Source organism: Panthera uncia, chromosome B4 (genome assembly GCF_023721935.1).
Source record: "Panthera uncia isolate 11264 chromosome B4, Puncia_PCG_1.0, whole genome shotgun sequence".
Taxonomy (NCBI): domain Eukaryota; kingdom Metazoa; phylum Chordata; class Mammalia; order Carnivora; family Felidae; genus Panthera; species Panthera uncia.
The window spans coordinates 121094031-121115440 of NC_064809.1; the positions used below are offsets into that span (position 1 = coordinate 121094031).

At 41.4% G+C, this 21410-nt stretch overlaps 1 protein-coding gene across 1 annotated transcript in view; it reads left to right on the forward strand.

Annotated features, from left to right (window-relative positions):
- The window catches only part of TXNRD1 (thioredoxin reductase 1), an 88887-nt gene that overhangs the window by 37792 nt on the left and 29685 nt on the right, over positions 1–21410 (forward strand). The window contains exons 3-9 of the mRNA XM_049626719.1: positions 2761–2883; positions 4996–5068; positions 7334–7453; positions 13730–13872; positions 14527–14642; positions 15616–15841; positions 20344–20453. Coding sequence (XP_049482676.1) covers positions 2761–2883; positions 4996–5068; positions 7334–7453; positions 13730–13872; positions 14527–14642; positions 15616–15841; positions 20344–20453 — 911 coding nt within the window. The remainder of the gene's footprint in view (positions 1–2760; positions 2884–4995; positions 5069–7333; positions 7454–13729; positions 13873–14526; positions 14643–15615; positions 15842–20343; positions 20454–21410) is intronic.

Below are 21410 nucleotides of genomic sequence, written 5' to 3' on the forward strand. Positions count from 1 at the left end.
TTTTTCTTTTCTCTTTTACCCATCTGTGTGCTCCTCCTTGACGTTGGGGAAGCTTTATTCTACTGCCTATCTTGTTTATATTTTAGGTGGCAAACCACTTAACTTAGACCTTAAGGATAGCAATTTCAGTTTTAAGTTGGATTGGAATTTTAAAACACTATGTGTAGTTTTGGGGTCAGTGGACTGCTTTAGTTGCCTGTGTCTTACTGTTACACTTACAGAGTCAAAAGTGTTCAGGCTTACTTAGTTTTCTTCATAAAATCTGTATTCTGGTTGATACAATTTGACTTTAAGCTTGAATAAGAATCAGGTGTGATCCAGAATTTCAGGACAGAACAGATTATACATTGGTGGCTTTTCAGCATGACAGTGCGTTTTCTTTCTTTTGTTCTAGTAGATAATGGTGGGGGTGGTTATGAAATGGGTAGTTTTCATTTAGACAGCCAGTGACGGTCTTCCGACACTGTGCCAAGTACTTGCAGATAAAGCTGAGGCTGAGATTAAAATGGTAATGCGTTATTTTTCCAAAAGGACATCTAGCTGCATTTATTAATTCTTTTAAGCCAGCAAGTCAGCCTGTGCTCCTGGAGACCAACTAGAGAGTAATGTTTGTTACCTGAAGCTTATAACGGTCCTGTGATCTGAATGGCTATTATTACCAAATTGTTTTTCCCCCCACAGTGCCTTGTACTGAAGGAGGAGCCTCTGCCAAAATGTCAGTAGATGAATACTGGTTGTGTTTACCAGCCTCTCACGTTAGACCTTTTGTACGGACGGTCAGGTTGATGCAGTCTTGTCCCCATTGTTGCTGGTACCCACGTGCTCTCCCTTCAGTCTCTGAGCCGTCAGGTGCACCTGCCACCCTGCCAAGGGGCAGCCACGGTGCCATGCCTCTTCCTGCACCTTCCTCCAGTGCGCCCCCTTCCGCGTCCCCAGCATCCTGCTCTACTGACCCTAAGCTCTGCCCTTCGCCCCCTACAGCTGATGGTAGGCAGGAGAAAAATGTGGCGTCGGGGCTGGTAAGTTTGGGGGACTTTTATCGATTATTGAGATTAAAACTTCATTTTTAAAAACACTTTTTTGTTGCTGGTATAACATTTAGCACACATGTTTGTTTTAATAAAAGGTAATATTAAAAATACCACCAAAACAGGAGGCACCTGGTTGGCTCTGTTGATTAAGCATCCGACTCTTGAGCTCAGCTCAGGGCTTGATCTCAGGGTCATGAGTTCAAGCCCCACTCTGGGAGTGAAGCCTGCTTTAAAAAATAATCACCAAAACAGTGTTCCAAGCTAATATGAAATATAACTCATGTATATAAAACCTAGTGAAATGAAATGGCTTTTGAAGTTAAAAGTCTATAATATTTATATTATAAAGTCTGTTATGTGCCAAGTACATGGAAACTAATACAGTATAGGAGGCCTCGTGCCTAGGTAGATTAAAGCAGTAAGCTTTAGGGGTGCCTGGCTGGCTCAGTGGGTAGAGCATACAACTCTCGATCTCAGGGTTGTGAGTTCGCGCCCCATGTTGGGTGGAGAGATTGCTTAAAACAGCTAAAAAAATACATTTAAAAAAATGTGTTCTTAAAAAAAAAGTTTTACAGAGTTGTGCTTAATTTATTGTTTTCCGCACCCTCCCCCACTTTTTATTTCTTTCCTTATATGAAGTATCTTGGGAGGCTCCTGGGTGGCTCCGTCAGTTAAGCGTCCAGCTGACTCAGGTCATGATTTCGCGGCTCATGAGTTCAAGCCCCACATCAGGCTCTGTGCTGACAGCTCAGAGCCTGGAGCCTGCTTCGGATTCTGTGTCTCTCTCTCTCTCTCTCTCTCTCTCTGTCTCTCTCTCTGCCCCTCCCACACTGTGTGCAGGCGCGATCTCTCTCTCTCTCTCTCCCTCCCTCCCTCCCTCAAAAATAAATAAACATAAAAAAATAAATAAAATGCCTTGGAAAAGCAGGGACTTTTCCATTAGGTAAATGTCAATTAATGCTTTTGTTCTGAACTTTTACCTGAGCAATGTAGAAAAGTCTTAAGTATTTGGCTAATCTGTTTCAGTTGCTATTTACCAGGCCTCTATCTTTTTTTTTTTTTTTTTTTTTAATATTTATTTTTTAGGAGAGCACAAGCGGGAGAGGGGCAGAGGGAGGGGGGCAGAGGATCTGAAACAGGCTCTGTGCTGACAGGATAACAGCAGTGAGCCCAATGTGGGGCTCAAACTCAAGAACTGTGAGATCGTGACTTGAGCCGAAGTCGGACGCTCAACCAGGTGCCCCTACCAGGCCGCTATCCTAATCTGAGAACATAGGCCACTTATTTTTGTACCTTTGGCCAGAAAATAAAGATGACTACTGAATGGTTATTGATGGTTTTATTAAAAACATACAGTACAAATATTTTAAAAACCAAATTTAAAACCTAGTGTAATAATTCTGGGGAAAAAGGACTGATGATCATACTTCATTTAGGACTATGTTGATTTTGTTGGAATGTCAGGGTCTAACATTAGAAGTACTATATGAACATTTCAGTTAGCTATCTGTGATGCGAAAAGGAATTAGGACAGTCCTAACAAAAAGCAAATTCTTGGTCACCACTCGAAAAGAGGGTTGAACATTTTCTTCTTGCGTGCTGTGATAGAAGTTAAACGATATTTTTCCTTTGAATATTCCTTTTGCTTTTTTCAGAGAAAGGTTTTCTCACAAAACTTTTCAGGCATTGCTGCTTTTAAGTTAACTTATTTCCTCTTCCTTTTCTTTAGGCTTATCAGGAGGGCAGACTTCAAAAGCTACTGGAAATGAACGGCTCGGAGGGTCTTCCCGAGTCCTATGACTATGACCTCATCATCGTTGGAGGCGGCTCAGGAGGGCTGGCAGCTGCTAAGGCAAGGCTCCTGTGTGTCATCTGGGTGATGGGTAGGAGTCACGCTCCTGATAGACGTCCGCCGGTTCTCACTGGAATTAGGTTGAGCCACTCTTGTGACATTCTGCACCTTAACTCGGGCAGGACATGTTTACAAAGGGACTATTTTGTAAATCAGTTTTCCAGGTTGAACTGTACCTTCTTTATGAAAGTACTTCTACATGACAGTACCGTGCCCCGTATTTTGGGACACATTTTCATTCATTTTAAGTTTGGCTGACTTTTCAAAGATAATAAAGGTGTGGTATAGAAATAGTTTGAAATTAAATAAATATATTTCTTACTCTTTATAAATATCAATATTAGGTTTTTTTCACTTTGATGATTTTCCTGTTCACAGGCCCTCCTCCCCAGTAGAAAAATGGAGAGCAATTGGATTCCTTAAACTTAATCATTAAAAACATTTGCCTCCTGGGGCACCTGGGTGGCTCAGTCGGTTAAGCGTCTGATATTGAGGTCTGTGAGTTCAAGCCCTGCATCAAGCTCTGTGTTGTCAGCTCAGAGCCTGGAACCTGCTTCAGATTCTGTGTCTCCCTCTCTCTCTCTGCCCCTCCCCCGCTCGCTTGCTCACGCTCTATCTCAAAAATACACATTAAAAAAAATTGAAAATGTTTGCCTCCTTTGTATAAGAAGTGAACTAAGAGAATACCCACTAACTCTGGTCTGGGGGTCATGGGGGAGAGGAAGTATAAATAAGGGAGGTTAAGGAATGAGACTCCTGGTCCTAAATTGAGATACATCTTCCATGTGTGAGGGGCCAAGGGCCCTTGGGCCTGTCATCCTTCTCCAACAGGTACTTTTATTTTTTTTTAAGTTTATTCATTTTGAGAGAGAGAGAGAGAGAGAGAGAGCGAGCATGTGCATGCATGCGTGTGCATGTGGGTGGGGGGTTGCAGAGAGAGAGGGAGAGAGAGAGAATCCCAAGTAGGCTCTGTGCTGACAGCTGTCTTTCTCTCTCTCAAAAATAAACCAACATTAAAAAAATTTTTTTTAAATAAAAGATGACATGGTTTAAAAGGTGTAGCTTGTGGGTCAGTAAGGGTAGATTCAAATGAAGCTGCCCAAATGAGGAGCAGGCTAGCATCTGGCATGAAGCCATACTTAGCTATAAAATTCAGTAATAATACTGGATGTATTTTACTCTAGTTCTGGTGAGTTTTATTTTTCTTCTATTAAAAAAAATTTTTTTTAATGTTTATTTTTGAGAGAGAGCATGATAGAACATGAGTGGAGGAGTGACAGAGAGAGAGAGGGAGACACAGAATCCGAAGCAGGCTCCAGGCTCTGAGCTGTCAGCACAGAGCCTGACGTGGGGCTCAAACTCAGGAACTGCGATTGGACACTTAACCGACTGAGCCACCCAGGCGCCCCTCGTTCTGTTGGTTTTAAAGGAAACATAGACTCAATCCTTTCAAATAACCTTTGGAGGTTGTAGTTGCCAATACACAAAACTTATTCTCTGAAAAAGATAAAGGATACTCTGCAAAATGAACTTCTGACTATTGTCATCACTCCCCTAAAATCTATTTGGAAAGCTCATAGATACCATCAACTTTCTTACTGGCTTTTCATGTGAAATTTTAGGAAATCTGACAATTTGAGAAGAAAAACTTTCCCAATATTCTGCCTAGATACTGAATTAGATAAAACTTAAAATACTTTCAGAAATACTTACAGAATACAGATTGAATCAAGGGTTGTAGACTGTCCTAAATCTTTTTTACTGGCCATTCACCTTCTGCCTGCTTAGAAAAGACCCCAGGTTCTTCAGATTATTGCTTAATATGTTACTGTTTGCATGGAATTATGTAAGAGGATACTAGTGTGTCCGGAAGACAGTTTTACAACTGTGCTGTGTATGTTCTTTACAACTACCCTGTGACTGTCTCAGTTGCCTAATTTTTATTTTGGAGTCTCACTAACCATCTTGGTGCAGTATCTGAAGTTCCAGGCAGTAATAACTGGTTATGCTGTGGGCACTGTAGCTTAATAAGAATAGCTTGGATTTTTAACAGTCCATTTCTAGTCTTTCATGGTCACCTTTCGAGTTCATTTTAATACGTTTATTTTCTAGGAGGCAGCCAAATATGACAAGAAGATATTGGTCCTGGATTTTGTCACTCCAACCCCCCATGGAACTAGATGGGGTAAGCTTTGAAGTATTTTAGAAGTGGATTTGTAGGAGCAGGTTTTTCCCTGGCATATGTTTAAATGGCTCCTAAAACCCAATTGAAAATTTAAAAGTTAAATTAAAACAACAAAAAAGATATGTGCCTCTTTCACGTGTGCTAAGTTAAAATGGAAATGTTAAATGTTGAAAATTTGGAGTTTCTGGCAGTGTCAGGATGATGCAAAACCTTCTCCACAGCTGCCATGATGATTTAAAACTAAAGATTTGAGTAATTTGGCAAACTTAGGGATTTAATGACTGAAAGTTGAAACACTTACCTGTGGGTTTCTGTTTTAAAACCAGTTCCTACATTCGATAAGAACTGGAATCAGATATCTCAGTGGAGAGCCCGTGCTGCTTCCGAATCTTGTGGAATCAATGTTCTGTATTCATTTATTCCACAGATGTTAATTGAACACTTACTACGAACCAGGGCATTGGAGATGTAGCAGTGGGTGCGGTAGACGCGAAGTTCTTGTCCTTGTGGAGTTTATATGCTAGCGGGGAGACAAGAGATAAGCAAGAACTTTACAAATTATGATGAGTGGTACTAAAAAAAATTATATGGTGGGATAGAGAGGAACTGGGTAGAGGAAAGAGTTTAACTTTGAGAAGATTATCAAGGAAGGCCTCTGAAGAGGTGGCCTTTAAATGAGGCCAAAAGAATAAGAATGAACCAGCTGTGCCAAAAGCTGAGGAAGAACCTTCCAGGGGACTTTTCTCGGTCTCTGTCACAGAATAGAACACATAAAGGCCCTGAGGCAGGTGGGAGACCTTCATGGTGGTAGCCTGGGTGATACGAGCTGGAGGTAAGATTAGAGACGAAGGCACGTGTCAGGCTGTACAGGTCTCAGTAGGCCGAGATGAGGAATTGGACCTAATCGAAGCCTAGTAGGAAGCCTTTGAGAAGGGGATTAATGTGATACATAAATTTTACCAAGATGACTTAGCTGCTCTGATTAGGAGGCAAGAAGCAGGAACTCTTGAATAAGAGAGTGTCTCACTTTCTAATTCATCCATTCAACAGATATTTATTAGGTGTCGGTGTTGTGTTGGATACTATTCTTTTTTTTTTTTTTAATTTTTTTTTTAACGTTTACTCATTTTTGAGAGACAGAAAGAGACAGAACGTGAGTGAGGGAGGGGCAGAGAGAGGGAGACACAGAATTTGAAGCAGGCTCCAGGCTGTGGGCTGTCAGCTCAGAGCCTGATGCAGGGCTCAAACCCACGAACTGTGAGATCATGACCTGAGCTGAGGTCACATGCTTAACCAGCTGAGCCACTCAGGTGCCCCATTTTTTTTTTTTTTAAGTTCATTTATTTTGAGAGAGAGAGAGAGAGAGAGTGAGGGAGGGACAGAGAGAGAGAGAGAGAGAGAGAGAGAGAGAGAGAGGGAGAGAGAATCCCAAGCAAGCAGGCTTCTCATTGTCAGCACAGAGCCCGATATGGGGCTTGAACCGTGAGATCATGACCTGAGCCAAAGTCGGATGCTTAACCTCCTGTGCCACCCAGGTGCCCCAGGCACTATTCTTGTGCTGGGGATAGCCCCTCTGGCCTGGGGAGGTTGCACTCCATAGTGGCAGTCTGGAAGCATTCTCCTCAGAAGGCTTCTGTTTTCTGAGCTGTGACGTCTGCTGCCATCTTGCAATCTCACGCCATTTTGTCTGCCTCCCTGCCTGCCTGTATTTTGTTCTAATGGAGACAGTCTAGTGCCACGTTCTGTAGTCTCAGAGATGCTAAAGCTTGTGTTTGTTTTGGTCATGAATCCTTTTGTGAGAATCCATGAAAGCTGTAGACCACCATCTTAAAAAAAACGCTCACATACACCACATTTTATATGTAGTTCCAGACCCACCACTGTCCAACTGTGGCTAGCTTAATAACCCCTTTACCATACAGTTCTGTTCAAAGATTTGGTGGCAAGTATAGGATTGCATGCAAAGTAAAATTTCAATTTCTGGCATCTTTATCAACGGTCAATTTTGAATTTTTGAGGGTATGGAAATTGTGGAAATCTCATTTTTCTTTTGTTTGAGGGTGAGGTCACTCACTGTGTTTGATACCATAAGGCTCTCTGAGCTTAGAAATGCCTTGAAACTTAGGAATGAATTTGCATAAACAGTATTGGGCTACGTTGGGCAAATAAATTATGATCCTTTGTAGCACATTATAATGATTACTGACCTTTTTCTATCAAGGATCGTGAAGCAGGGTGTAAACTTATTTCTTGATGTTGTTGCAGGTCTCGGAGGAACATGCGTGAATGTGGGTTGCATACCTAAAAAACTGATGCACCAAGCAGCTTTGTTAGGACAAGCTGTGCAAGACTCTCGAAACTACGGTTGGAAGATCGAGGAGACAGGTATGGTGGGAGAGGCTGCTTGTGTTTTTGAGGGGTGCGAGCTGTGGTCTGGGGACGCAGCATCCATTTTTACAAGACTAGAGGATAATCTGGCAGTTTTTATTGTTTATGTTTTTTATGTATAAAATTACTGCAATTACCTTGCGTCACGTAGCTGCACAGAACGGATACTGTACTTAGAGTGTCTTTCTGTAATGGAAAACCAGAATTTTTTCAGGGGTGCCTGGGTGGCTCAGTCGGTTAAGTGTCCGACTTCGGCTCCGGTCATGATCTCACAGTTCGTGAGTTCGAGCCCTGTGTCGGGCTCCGTGCTGACAGCTCAGAGCCTGGAGCCTGCTTTGGATTCCATGTCTCTCTCTCTCTGCTCTGCTCATGCTCTGTCTCTGTCTCTCAAAAATGAATAAACTTAAAAAAAGAAAAAAAAGAAAAAAAAAAGCAGAATTTTTTCAGGTAAATTCGTTTTGTATTATTCCTATTTTGTTTTAAACTAATCTCCTACACCCAGCATGGGACTTGAACTCACGACCTTGAGATCAGTAGTCATTTGCTCTATCAACTGAGCCAGCCAGATGCCCCTCAAGTCAATTCTTATAATTACATAGAGTTTCATAAGGGAGTGCAAATTTGCTTTCCTTTGAAGTTGTTTTGTTTTTCTCTGTCCAAAGAAATCAGTTTATGAGCGCTATTTTTGGGGTGGAGGGACTCTGTTTGTTGAGAAAGCGTTGGTTAGTCTTTGGATAAAATATTTAGAGTACCCTAGCAACCCTAGAGGACTTGAAGAGGAATTTGTTGCCTTTAGAAAGTAGGTTGTATTATTTGGTAGAAGAATAAAATGAGGTTGGCACAGCTTCATAGTTAATTAATGACATAGGTCACCGTGTCCTTGAAGAGGGAAACTCTAACCTTATCTAATATTAGTTTCGAGATCTACAGGGTATGGGACATTTCCTAGGGTAAATTATTCTATAACTTTTTCTGAGTTTTAATTAATAGTTTATTAAATATTAAAAAAACAAGGCATAAATACATGCTTTGAAAAATTTTGCTCCTACTCAAATTAGTCATGCTTCCTTTGTTTGATGTGTTTACTTCCTGTTTAAAATCAACAGCACCTTTTTTTTTCAAGTCTGGAATCTTAGAAGATCAGTTACTTTAAAAGCTTTCTTACGTTGCGGTCATATCTCTTTCCCAGATCCTTACGAGGCTGTTCTCTGTCCGTGACCTTTGGGGCCTCAGGCAGCCTCATGTCCATTTCTCTTTCCAACAAAAAGGGTAGTTGAGCTGATTCCTTTGACCTATGGAATATGAATCTAACACATAATGTAGCCGTAGTCCACCGCTATTCCCACCTCTACCCCCCCCCCCCCAAGTTACTATTTACTCCCATGTCTGAATGTCTCCCCACTGAGTCTGCCATTAATACACTCTTTCCTTTCGGGAAGCCTACTTTTGTTTTTCTTTTTAAATCAAAAAAATTTTTTTTACAAACCCTTGTGTCGAGGGCTGACGTTCGCTAGATCACAGTGAGGGAGCTGCTCTGCTACGTATGAAGCCCGGACCCAGAAGCAGGTCGTTTACGAATGGTTTGGCACCAGGTTCCCCACAAACGCATGTTACGTGACGGGCAAGGGGGACGAGCCTGCTTTTAATGTACCTGGTTCATAAGAGGGTCTCCCTTCAGTTAATTTATTAGACTTCTTAGTAGACATGTTAGAAATTTTAGAAATTCTGCTGATAAAGTCATATAATCTTATTGTCGAGCGTCCACTATTTGCAGGTGAGTCTGTGCTGGGGAAATTCAGATGAATAATACAAATTCTGTTAGCATGCAGATTCTGTTAACCACTCATGCACTAACGTCATTGCTGTACAGACCGAGTACCCTGGGAGCCCAGAGGTAGGACGGGTAATGTGATTGAAGTGGTGTCACGTACTCTTTCCTTCACCCTAGCCTTCCTGACAGCGTTAAAGGTGGGTTATTGTCGTAGGTAGACCTGGGCACAACTGGTGACTTTGCCATTTACTGCCTATGATGAGGATTGGATACAGTAGGGTGGTAAAATAGCTGCCACTCAGCAGACATTAGTTTCTGTCCTTTCCTCTGGACTTGCTGCTTTTAATTCTTCCGTTCAGAGTTTCAATAAATTAGAGTAGACCCTGGCAAGCACTTGGCAAGCACTTGGTTCTTTGGTTACTGGTTTGTAGGAAAACCTTTACAGATACCAAAGGAAGTTGTATATTTGAACGAAGTTAGTTTCCTCTTAAAGAGGACATGTAACAGGAATATTATTCTGAAAAAGTCTAGAATTTGTTGGAAAAAGTAAGTTTGTTCCGAGCAAATTTTGATTGACGCAGCTTTATAATTTCCATGTACTGTCATCTACGTAGTGAATGCAATCTGTCCCTTAAATCTAGGTAAAAACAGTGCCGGGGAGCTATACGACTCAGCCACACAATTTTTATTCATTCACACAGGGGTCTAGTACTCAAATTGGTATATTGTACTAATTGATGTTAGCTTTAAACTGTCAACTCTTAAGAAAAATGAAGTCATTGGAACAGAATTCTTAATTTAAAAATGTAGGAAGTATATATAGCGGGTGGGTCTTTAGAATCTTAAAAAGATAAGAGTTAAGTACAGACCTCCGCTGAATGTGGATTTTTGTTAACAGGGCCAAGTGAGTTAATTCTAATAAATTCAGTAACCAGGTAGATGGTGAAATAGAACTTGGTGAATTGGCGGATCTTTCCAGCAAAAGAATATCTCTGTAGCTGTCATGTAACAATAAGGACTGGCTATGCTTATTTATGTTGAATTTATTTCTAAGTTACATAATAAAGAACTAATAAATGTTTAACCACTGAAGTAATAAAGAGTCACTAGTAGCATGGTCCAGATCTATACACTAAAACCAGTATAAGCTCCCTGAATTTCATGGGGTTTGAAAAGTTGGACCAGATCAAAGTTGTTTTATTTGTCTCTCTTTAAAGAAATTATTTATTCAGCTACGTTAACAGTGTTACTTTTGTGTTTCTTCCCCCTTTCCAGGTTTTACCATTAGAAATACATACTTTTCTGTTTTTAATGCCTTACTCCTCTTGTATTTGTTAGCAGCAGCAATCCCAAGGTGTTTGATGAGAGCTGTGCCCTGTGTTTAAATCCCTTTACTCTTGGTAAATGGAAACCTAGCGGTTTGTTTATTCTGTTATCTTCAATTTTCTCATTAAGCCTTGGGACCTCTGAAGCTTGCTGTGGCCTAGCAGAAAGAACCAGAGCTGGGCTTGGTGGGAGAGGCCTTCTGTGCCTGCCAGAGTCTACCACTGAGGCAGCAGTAAATTACCTCCCTCCTTTGAAAATGGTTGTGATGAGGAATATAGTGGATTTTTTTTTTTTCAGTATATGAAATCTGTTGTCAAAATGGTTTCCATACAACACCCAGTGCTCATCCCAAAAGGTGCCCTCCTCAATACCCATCACCCACCCTCCCCTCCCTCCCACCCCCCCATCAACCCTCAGTTTGTTCTCAGTTTTTAAGAGTCTCTTATGCTTTGGCTCTCTCCCACTCTAACCTTTTTTTTTTTTTCCTTCCCCTTCCCCATGGGTTTCTGTTAAGTTTCTCAGGATCCACATAAGAGTGAAAGCATATGGTATCTGTCTTTCTCTGTGTGGCTTATTTCACTTAGCATCACACTCTCCAGTTCCATCCACGTTGCTACAAAGGGCCGTATTTCGTTCTTTCTCATTGCCCTGTAGTACTCCATTGTGTATATAAACCACAATTTCTTTATCCATTCAGCAGTTGATGGACGTTTAGGCTCTTTCCACAATTTGGCTATTGTTGAGAGTGCTGCTATAAACATTGGGGTACAAGTGCCCCTATGGATCAGCACTCCTGTATCCCTTGGGTAAATTCCTAGCAGTGCTACTGCTGGGTCATGGGGTAGGTCTATTTTTAATTTTTTGAGGAACCTCCACACTGTTTTCCAGAGCGGCTACACCAATTTGCATTCCCACCAACAGTGCAAGAGGGTTACCGTTTCTCCACATCCTCTCCAGCATCTATAGTCTCCTGATTTGTTCATTTTGGCGACTCGGAATATAGTGGATTTAAACAAACATTACTTTATGTCATTAGATCTTAGAGTGAGAAAGAAACTTGGAGGTGTATTTTTCAAATGGGAACCCCCTAGAGGCTGCTGATCCCTGTTCCCACAGATGAAGTATGAAGGCTTATTTTACATTTTTTGAATAGAAACCTATCTAATCTCACGTCCTTGACCAAAGAACAGCGCTCTAGTTGTCTGGGAGGGTTGTCTTCTCTGACGCTGCAGATAGCTCCAGGAATAGTGGAGGAGGAAAGGGACCTGGACCAGGCAGCATAGCTGAATCTGCCTGGGACAGGGGTAGGGGGAGTAACACATCCAGGACTCAGTGTGATCTGCCCTTTTCCTAAAGCTCTGAACTGAGAACGTACAGAGAAAGCCTCAGGCCTTTAAACAAACAAAGAAACAAACAAAAAACCTGGAGCCCAGTCATGTAAACTGGATGAATTGGTCCTTTCTGGAAGATTTCTTTGCTTTATATATTTTAGATTTATCAATTTGAGTTCCCTGTGCTCAAGAATTAAATCTGCCTTTTGGGGCGCCTGGGTGGCTCAGCCGGTTGAGTGTCCGACTTCGGCTCAGGTCACGATCTCGCGGTTCGTGAGTTCGAGCCCCGCGTTGGGCTCTGGGCTGATGGCTCAGAGCCTGGAGCCTGCTTCCGATTCTGTGTCTCCCTCTCTCTCTGCCCCTCCCCCGTTCATGCTCTGTCTCTCTCTGTCCCAAAAATAAATAAACGTTAAAAAAAAAAAAAGAATTAAATCTGCCTTTCAAACATTAAGTATTTGAGGATCCCATTATCATTACAAAGAAAGCAAGATCATTGCAGAGTTACTATTCTGTTCCATTCCTAGTGGAGAAACCGGAAGTGAACCCTATCATCTTTTTTCTGGTGTTGCTAGGTGGAGGCCAGATGGGCAGGTGGGCAGCATCCCCCACTCCCGTCGCCCCACACCTAGACCTCTTAGTACTGCAGTCACAGTGGCTTCTGCAGTCACAGTGGCTTCTGCAGTCACTGTCCTTTTAAGTTGAATTGATCTCCCAAAGTCTAACATTTTACGGTTCTGTGAAACGAACATCGATGATCTGTTCTCTAGGAGGCCACAAACCAATTTTCGTGCTGTCATTCCCGATTCCAGACGCTGGCCATTGTGTCTTGTAGACTTGGTTCACCACCTCCTATGTGGTCAAGCTACTTAACCCTGAATCTAAGATTGAGACTCCTCATTTCCATGACAGTCTTTCAGTATATGTTGGTTTTCTTTTCCTTCCTTCTAAACCACAGCTTTCCTAGAATCTGTCTTCATCATACCACCAGAGTATATTTTCTATGTATCCTATTTTTTCCTTGTTATTCATGAGGTATTAATTAGTAAATGATTGATTTTTATGCATTGAAGTTCAGTATATTTGTGCCTGACTCAAACGATTCATTTTATAATAGAATTTAAAAATCGTTCTCTCTTTGGTGAGGGAGGGATTTGGGGGGGCAGTGAGACAGACTCTCAAAATTCTCTGTCGATATCAAGGGTCAGCGAACTTGTTTTATAAAGGGCCAGACAGTAAATATTTTAGGTTTCATGGGACCTACTGATGTGTCACAACTACTCAGCTCTGTCATCATAGCACAAAAGAAGCCTTAGACAACGTGTAAATAAACGATCATTGGTGTATTTTAGTAAAACTGCTTATAAAAAGGGTGATGGGCTGCATTTGACTGTGGGGCCTTAATTTGCCTTTGTTTACCAGCCTCTGGTTTAGACATTGTTACCAGTTTAGTGACTGCAGACTACATCAAGATCCCTTGGGGATTGTTACAGGGTATAGAATCCTCCAGGCTTCACCATTACCCCAGCAATCAGTATTTACAATCAAAGTAAAATTCCCGTTCATTTCTACAGAAGTAAAAAGGATTATGCATGGTTATTTTAGTTATTATGCGTGGTTATTTTAAGACTTTCCAGGAAGCCTGACATTATGTAATTGTATGGTAGTTTTCTAAAAAAGGAAAGAATATTTGAGCTTGAAAAGGATGTTTATGTGTTTGAAATGAAGGACCCTGCTGTTTCAGACAAAAAGGTCTGCCCTTTGTAATCCACGCGAACAGTTCCTGAGAAGTGATCTTTGCCAGGCGATCGAAAAGCTAAAAACATTTTGTGTTATTTTCTTGTGCAGTTAAACATGACTGGGATAAGATGACAGAAGCTGTACAGAATTACATCGGCTCCCTGAACTGGGGCTACCGGGTCGCTCTGCGGGAGAGAAAAGTGACCTATGAGAATGCATATGGCCAGTTTGTAGGTCCTCATAGGATTAAGGTAATTGTGTGACACCCTGAGGAGCTAATGTTTGTCTGTCTTAAACTTTTGTGAGGGGTAGGGGAGGAAAAGAGAAAGTGATTGTCTCGATAAAAGTAAAAGCCACTGTGGCCCAAACTGTCCAGTTTGATGATTTTGCAGACACATCTTCTTATGGGCCTTTTCCGTGTGGTTGTAGCAGTGTAAGAATACTGGATTTGGGGCCAGATTACCTGGATCTGAGTCTTGGCCCTGCCACTTATTAGCCTTATGATTTTGAGTAAGTCCGTTAATTTCTTAGAGCCTTAGTACGTATTACCAAATTTTTTTTTTTAAATTTTTTTTTTTCAACGTTTTTTATTTATTTTTGGGACAGAGAGAGACAGAGCATGAACGGGGGAGGGGCAGAGAGAGAGGGAGACACAGAATCGGAAACAGGCTCCAGGCTCCGAGCCATCAGCCCAGAGCCTGACGCGGGGCTCGAACTCACGGACCGCGAGATCGTGACCTGGCTGAAGTCGGACGCTTAAACCGACTGCGCCACCCAGGCGCCCCCGTATTACCAAATTTTTATGAGGATCAAATTGGCTAATGTGGCGAATGGCCTCTGTTCACTATAACTACAATTTTAATGAACACTAGCTTATTAAAAGTTGGCACTTGGTTTCTTTGTAGGCAACAAATAACAAAGGCAAAGAAAAAATTTATACAGCAGAGAAATTTCTCATTGCTACTGGCGAGAGGCCACGGTATCTGGGCATCCCTGGTGACAAAGAGTTCTGCATCAGCAGGTGAGGGGGCACCGGAGGGAGAAAAGGAGGCACCCGTTGTTGAGTTCTACTTTTCAGTTTTTTTCTTCAAACCCATTTAGTCCATTTCCTAGAACTTCCGAGGGTTTTTTTTTTTTTTTTAATTTCTGTGTTTCTGCCCAAAGGGACAGGGGCCTGGGAAAAAGAGAAGGGAAAAAATTCTTTTATGCAAGAGAACATTTAAAAAATTCAAAGCTATAAACATGGGTCTTTCTTACCACCCACTTAACATCACTGTTAACATATAAATACATACTTATATTGAAAGTTCTGTTTGAAATTTATACATGTGTGGGCATGTTTTGTAAACGTGTTAACATACTATGGTTGACAAATGTGTCCTCTTGGATGCTTTCTGCTGAGGAGTTTCTGCTCATGTTACACATTATTTCTTCTCAGGCCCTTTTTCGGGAAGGGTATGTGATTTTTTTTCCTTGGCACCTCATACAGGGGCAGCTCAGATGGCGACTGTTGTCTTCTCCGTCTTGGATGGGTTTCCTTCTCATATTTAAAAAAAACTCATTTCCTAAAAATGCTTTTGTGATCCCTCTCACGTCTCGTGTATTCTTTACTTGGCTAAAAGATTTTGTCAGCTTTTACTCTATAGTTGGTTTTTATATGACAAAACGGTTATGTTGGAAGTTTTCCCCTACTCCTCTCTTGCTGATTCGTGTTCTAGATAGATCTTCCACCTCGGAGACTGTTTGGCTATGGGCAGCTTGAGCTGCTCCCAGAGCAACTGAGTGGCAAGAAAGGAACTGGGTCTAAGCCCTCGTAAACAGTTTTCATAGATTATGTATGTAGCCAATTGAATGTTTTTAGTTTTTAAAAGTGTATTCTTAAGAAAGCAAAAATATTTACTTTGATTCAGTCATTACTCACATAGGAACATTTTCAATTTCTTTCTTTTCTTCCCCACCCCCCCACCTTTTTTTTTTTTTTAATTTCTTTTCAGTGATGATCTTTTCTCCTTACCTTACTGCCCGGGTAAGACCCTGGTGGTTGGAGCATCGTATGTCGCCTTGGAATGTGCTGGATTTCTTGCTGGCATCGGTTTAGATGTCACTGTTATGGTACGATCCATCCTCCTGAGAGGATTTGACCAGGACATGGCCAACAAAATTGGCGAACATATGGAAGAACATGGTGTCAAGTTTATAAAACAGTTCATACCAATAAAAGTAAGTGGAGTTGCTGGTAGGTTTGTTGGTTTCATACTCCTGTTTAGGCAGGAGAGAGAGGGTTGGGGTAGGTGATGGAAGCGTTCCTTCTGCAGTCTAAACCATTGGGAGTGCTGCTGTTTCTCAGCTGTGATGTCAGTATATGAACTTGTACCCACTGCCACCTGAAGAGCTTTGTTCTTCTCTGCAGCTCAGTAATTTCTTTATTCTCCTCTCACCCTTCTTACTTTTAGTTCTCTTCTGTTTAATGTTTCCCTTCATACATTCCTTCACTTTATAATCTTTGGTCTGTTATCCTTTGTTTCTTTGTACACACCAGTGATTGAAATAAGAGTTCAAGACCCGGCTGATTTTTAAATGTTCTTCATGAGAAACTTGTCCTTGTGTACCATGTCGTCAACAGATACACTGTATTATTCTGGCTTCTCTGAAAATGATTATCTAAATTTGTTACATGGGCTCCCCCCCCCCTTTTTTTTTCTGCTTCTTTAGTCTCCTTTTGAAAAGGTGGAAAAATATGCCAAGTTACACTGGGAATTGTTAACACCATCACAGATATTTTGATACATAAAAGTGACAAAATCAATCACTTCTCATGTCTCTAATAGATGAGTTTCCTTTAGTGCAGGTAAGGATGAGACTGTTGTGTTAAAGTTAAGGAATTCTGGCTGTCATTTGCTCAGCGGGTTAACTTAGGCCCTTTGGGTGACCGTGTTAAGAATCGCTTCATGTTGATAAGAGTTCGAGCGTTGGGATGAGAATGACCTACTTTCGATACTGTCCTACCATTTTCTTGCTGTATGTCTTTGGGGAAATTATTTAACCTCTCTGAGCTTCAGTTTCTTCCATAAAATTAGGATAATAACAGCAGCTATCTCAGAGTTCTTGTGAAGATTGCATTAGCTGACACTTAGGAAGTAATTAGAACAGTACCTGGCAGAGAGTAAGTCTAATACTGTTGTGAGGGGGAAGCAGCACAGGTCCTGGAAGTTATCGCTCCTTGATTCCTGGAGGTGTCTTTTAGGGAGTAGAAGTACATGTGATCCATTTGCCTTAGGGCTGTGGTTAGAAAACAGCAGCTGTACATACAGGTTGTGCCATGGAAAAGTAACATCTGCTTCTGTGATGTCTATTTTTAATTCCAACATGCAGTGGCAACATGCAGTGTTACATTAGTTTCAGGTGTACGATACAGTGAGTCAACACTTCCACCCTTTACTCACTGCTCATGAGAAGTGTGTTCTGTGTTTTTGTTTTGTTTTGTTTTGAGAGAGAGAGAGAGAGCATGCAAGCAGGGGAGAGGGTCAGAGGGGGAAAGAGAGAATCTTAAGCAGGCCCCGCACTCCACATGGAACCCGGCTTGGGGCTCGATCCCTTGACCCTGGCATCATGACCTGAGCTGAAGTCAAGAGTTGGACTATTCATCGACCGAGCCACTTAAGTATTCTGAGAAGTGTGATCTTAATCCCCATCACCTATCTCACCCATCCCCCACCCACCTCCCCTCTGGTAACCATCTGTTGGTTTTCTGTAGTTAAGAGTCTGTTTCTTGGTTCATCTGGTTTTTTTTTTTTTTAATTTTTTTTTTTTAATGTTTATTTTTGAGAGAGCGAGAGATAGAGTGTGAGCAGGGCAGGGGCAGAGAGAGAGGGAAACACAGAATCTGAAGCAGGCTCCAGGCTCCGAGCTGTCAGCACAGAGCCCGATGCGGGGCTCAAACTCACGGACCGTGAGATCATGACCTGCGCCGAAGTTGGATGCTTAACCAACTGAGCCACCCAGGTGCCCCATGGTTCATCTGTTTTTTTTCTTTTGTTCATTTGTTTTGTTTCTTAAATTCCATATAGGAGTGAAATCATGTGGTATTCGTCTTTCTCTGACTGGCTTATTTCGCTTAGCATCCGTGTTGTTGCAGATAGCAAGATTTCATTCTTTTTTGTGGCTGAGTAATCATTTTTTATATAAACCACATCTTTATTCATCTACCGATAGACACTTGGGTTGCTTCTGTAATTTGGCTGTTGTAAATAATGCTGCGATAAGCATAGGGGTGCGTATATCCTTTCGCATTAGTGTTTTTTGTATTCTTTGGGTAAATACCTGGTAGTGCAATTACTGCATCACATATGGTAGTTCTGTTTTTTTCTTTAGCTTTTTTTGTTGTTGTTGTTGTTGTTTTAAAGAGAGAGAGAGAGTGCAAACAGAGGAGGGGCAGAGAGAGAGAAAGGGAGAGAATCTTAAGCAGGCTTCACTGGCAGCACAGAGCCCAAGGCGAGGCTTGGTCCCACGACCCTGTGACCATGACCTGAACTGAAATCAAGAGTCGGACGCTTAACTGACTGAGCCACCCAGGTGCCCCAGTGGTTCTGTTTTTAATTTTTAAGGATCCTCCAGAATGGCTGCACCAGTTTCTATTCCTGCCAATAATGCATGAGGGTTCCTGTTTCCCTACATCCTTGCCACCGCATGTTTATGTTTTTTGATTTTAGCCATTCTGACAGGTGTAAGATGATATCTGATTGTGGTTTTGATTTGCATTTCCCTGATGATGAGTGATGTTGACCATCTTTCCCTGTGTCTGTTGGCCATGTGGATGTCTTTGGAGAAATGTCTGTTCATGTTTTCTGTCCATTTTTTAATTGGATTTTTTTTTTTTTGGTATTGAGTTGTATAAATTCTTTATTTTTTTAATAAGTTCAGTATATATTTTGGATACTAACCCTGTATTAGATATGTCATTTGCAAATATCTTCCCCCATTCAGTAGGTTGTCTTTTAGTCCTGTTGATTGTTTTCCTTTGCTGTCTGTGCAAAAGGTTTTTATTTTGATAAAGTCCCAATAGTTTATTTTTATTTTTGTTTCCCTTGCTTTAGGAGACATATCTTAGAAAGATATTGCTGTGGCTATGTCATAGAAAGTCTGTATTGTCTTCTAGGATTTTTATGGTTTCAGTTCTCTCATTTAGATCCTTAATCCATCTTGAGTTTATTTTTGTGTATAGTATAAGAAAGTGGTTCAGTTTCTTTTCTTTTTTTTTTTTTTTTTTTGCACGTAGCTGTCCAGTTTTCCCAACATCATTTGTTGAAGAGACTTTTTCCCATTGCATATTCTTGCCTCCTTTGTTCAAGATGAATTGACCATTCCTCTATAATGTCTTAATATTGGGAGAGTTGTGGGCCCTTTTGAGAATCTCATAGACTATCCCCTAGTGAAATAAACCTGTGTCTGTGCACATTAACATTTTACCTGGGTTACCAAGGTGTCTCTGGTCTCCTTGGGTCACGGTGAACACATGCTGTGTTCTTCAGTGACCTGATAGAAGCGGCCTTTGGCAGGGAGGAAGGCGAGAGCGCATTGTGTGATGTGCACAGAGATTGTGGGGAATAAAGTCGTCCTAAATGCAGAAATTGTTGTAGACATAGGAAAAGCCTAACTGGAACACAAAAGTGAGTGAGGCAGGAAGGAATTAGAGGTGAGATGAGGCCCTTATCATTTTTAGGTAAATCTGAGCTAATGCAGGTAATCTGACTAATGCAGCTCTTCTCCAAAGATTAGATTATAGCTTAACTACGAAAGACATTTTCAGTATGTTCAGATGGGCTTAACTATGTAAGAAGGAAGGAATTTGAGAAGGAAACTTTTGCTACTTATTAATGGTGAAAGTAAAATGACCCTTGACATTTTCCCATGCAGAGTGGTTGCATTTAAAAGGTAGAGTAGAAATTGCAGGTGACTTTTATGAGTTTCTCCCAGTAAATATTTTACAGGAACCCATGATTTGCTGCCAGTGCAGAGACCAAGGTTAACTGCAGGCTTGCAGAAGCCTCTAGGTGATAAGGGTTTTCATTTGTTGCAACGCAGTCTGAAGGTTATTGTTGACATCCAGGAGTGGTGAGCTGGTATGTTTAATCGCATCTGGCATAGTGCACGTTCCGGGACTTGCTTGTTCTTCCCTACATCTTGAACAACGAAGACCACCCCTCGTCCTTGTAAACGTACCTCCTTGCTCACTATGCTTTTTAGGGCTTTCTGGCTGTTTACCTGTATCATGTTTGATCTACTCCAGTGTCTGTTCTTTGTTGACAAAGCTGAACGTCTGTAGCCAGAAGACAATCTCTGAATTTGAGCCGTAGTGGCTCTCCAGGGGATTAAGGGCTCTGGGTGAGTTACGAGATAAGAGCCTGGGAAGAGCGACATCATTAGCTGTGTTTTAGGGATCGTAGTGTGCTTTCTCTGGCTTTTTCCTTTCCCACTTTTTTCTCTTTGAATTTTATTCTGTTTGGGAACTATTGGAAAGAAAGCCCCTCTAGCAAACATTAAGCAGCAAGAAAAAGGGGGATAAAATAGAAAAATCTCTTAATGTCCTAATGATGTTATGGTGAGGGGGGGTGGGACATGAAAGACCTCTCACGCCAGATTTTGTGTTTTCACTTTGGGTCAACCTGATAGGAGGGAGTTGATACATGTCTTTATTGTGGAGTAAAACTTTGTCACTTTTATAGGTTGAACAAATTGAAGCAGGGACACCAGGCCGACTCAGGGTGGTAGCCCAGTCCACCAGTGGTGGTGAAACCATTGAAGGAGAGTATAATACGGTAAGGAATGGACCCAGGTTAGCCCTTTATTAGAAAGCAAATGATGTGCTTATTGGCTATTTGGATATTTGCTGGGTACATGTAATGGCTGCTTTCTATTTTCAAAACCTGATTATGTTCCTATTCTAAGACATCTATATTGCTTGTGATATTGTAATTTGTTTTGGGATAGGGATGGCTTCAAATTTTCTTCCATGTAACTTAAAAATATCATTTGTCAAATAGCTATAAAAAGACATCCTTTTTAAATGAAGTAGAACTTCTCTGTCCTTCAAAATTTTATCTTCATAGCTCACTACTTTAAAAAAGAAAAACAAAACTTAAGGGGTGCCTGGGTGGCTCAGTCAGTTAAGCTTCCAGCTTCGGCTCAGGTCATGATCTCACCGTTGGTGACTTCTAGCCCCGCATTGGGCTCTGTGTTGACAACTTAGAGCCTGGAGCCTGCTTCGGATTCTGTGTCTTCCTCTCTCTCTGCCCCTCCCCTGCTTGCACTCTGTCCCTCTCTCTCAAAAATAAACCTTTAGGGGGTGCCTGGGTGGCGCAGTCGGTTGAGCGTCCGACTTCAGCCAGGTCACGATCTCGCGGTCCGTGAGTTCGAGCCCCGCGTCAGGCTCTGGGCTGATGGCTCGGAGCCTGGAGCCTGTTTCCGATTCTTTGTCTCCCTCTCTCTCTGCCCCTCCCCCGTTCATGCTCTGTCTCTCTCTGTCCCAAAAATAAATAAAAAACGTTGAAAAAAAAAATTAAAAAAAAATAAAATAAAATAAACCTTTAGAAAAAAAAATATTAAAAAAAAAACTTAATTCAGTCATAGGCTATGTTGTCTTTGTCTCTGAACTTCACTAGATTTATAAAGGAATTGCTAACTTTTTTTCTTAATCAATAGATGAGGATTTCTGCTATATCCTGTTCAAGGGATTTTTTTTTGTTTGTTTTAATTTGCTTAAACTCTTGCTTTTTTTTTTTTTTTTAAGTTT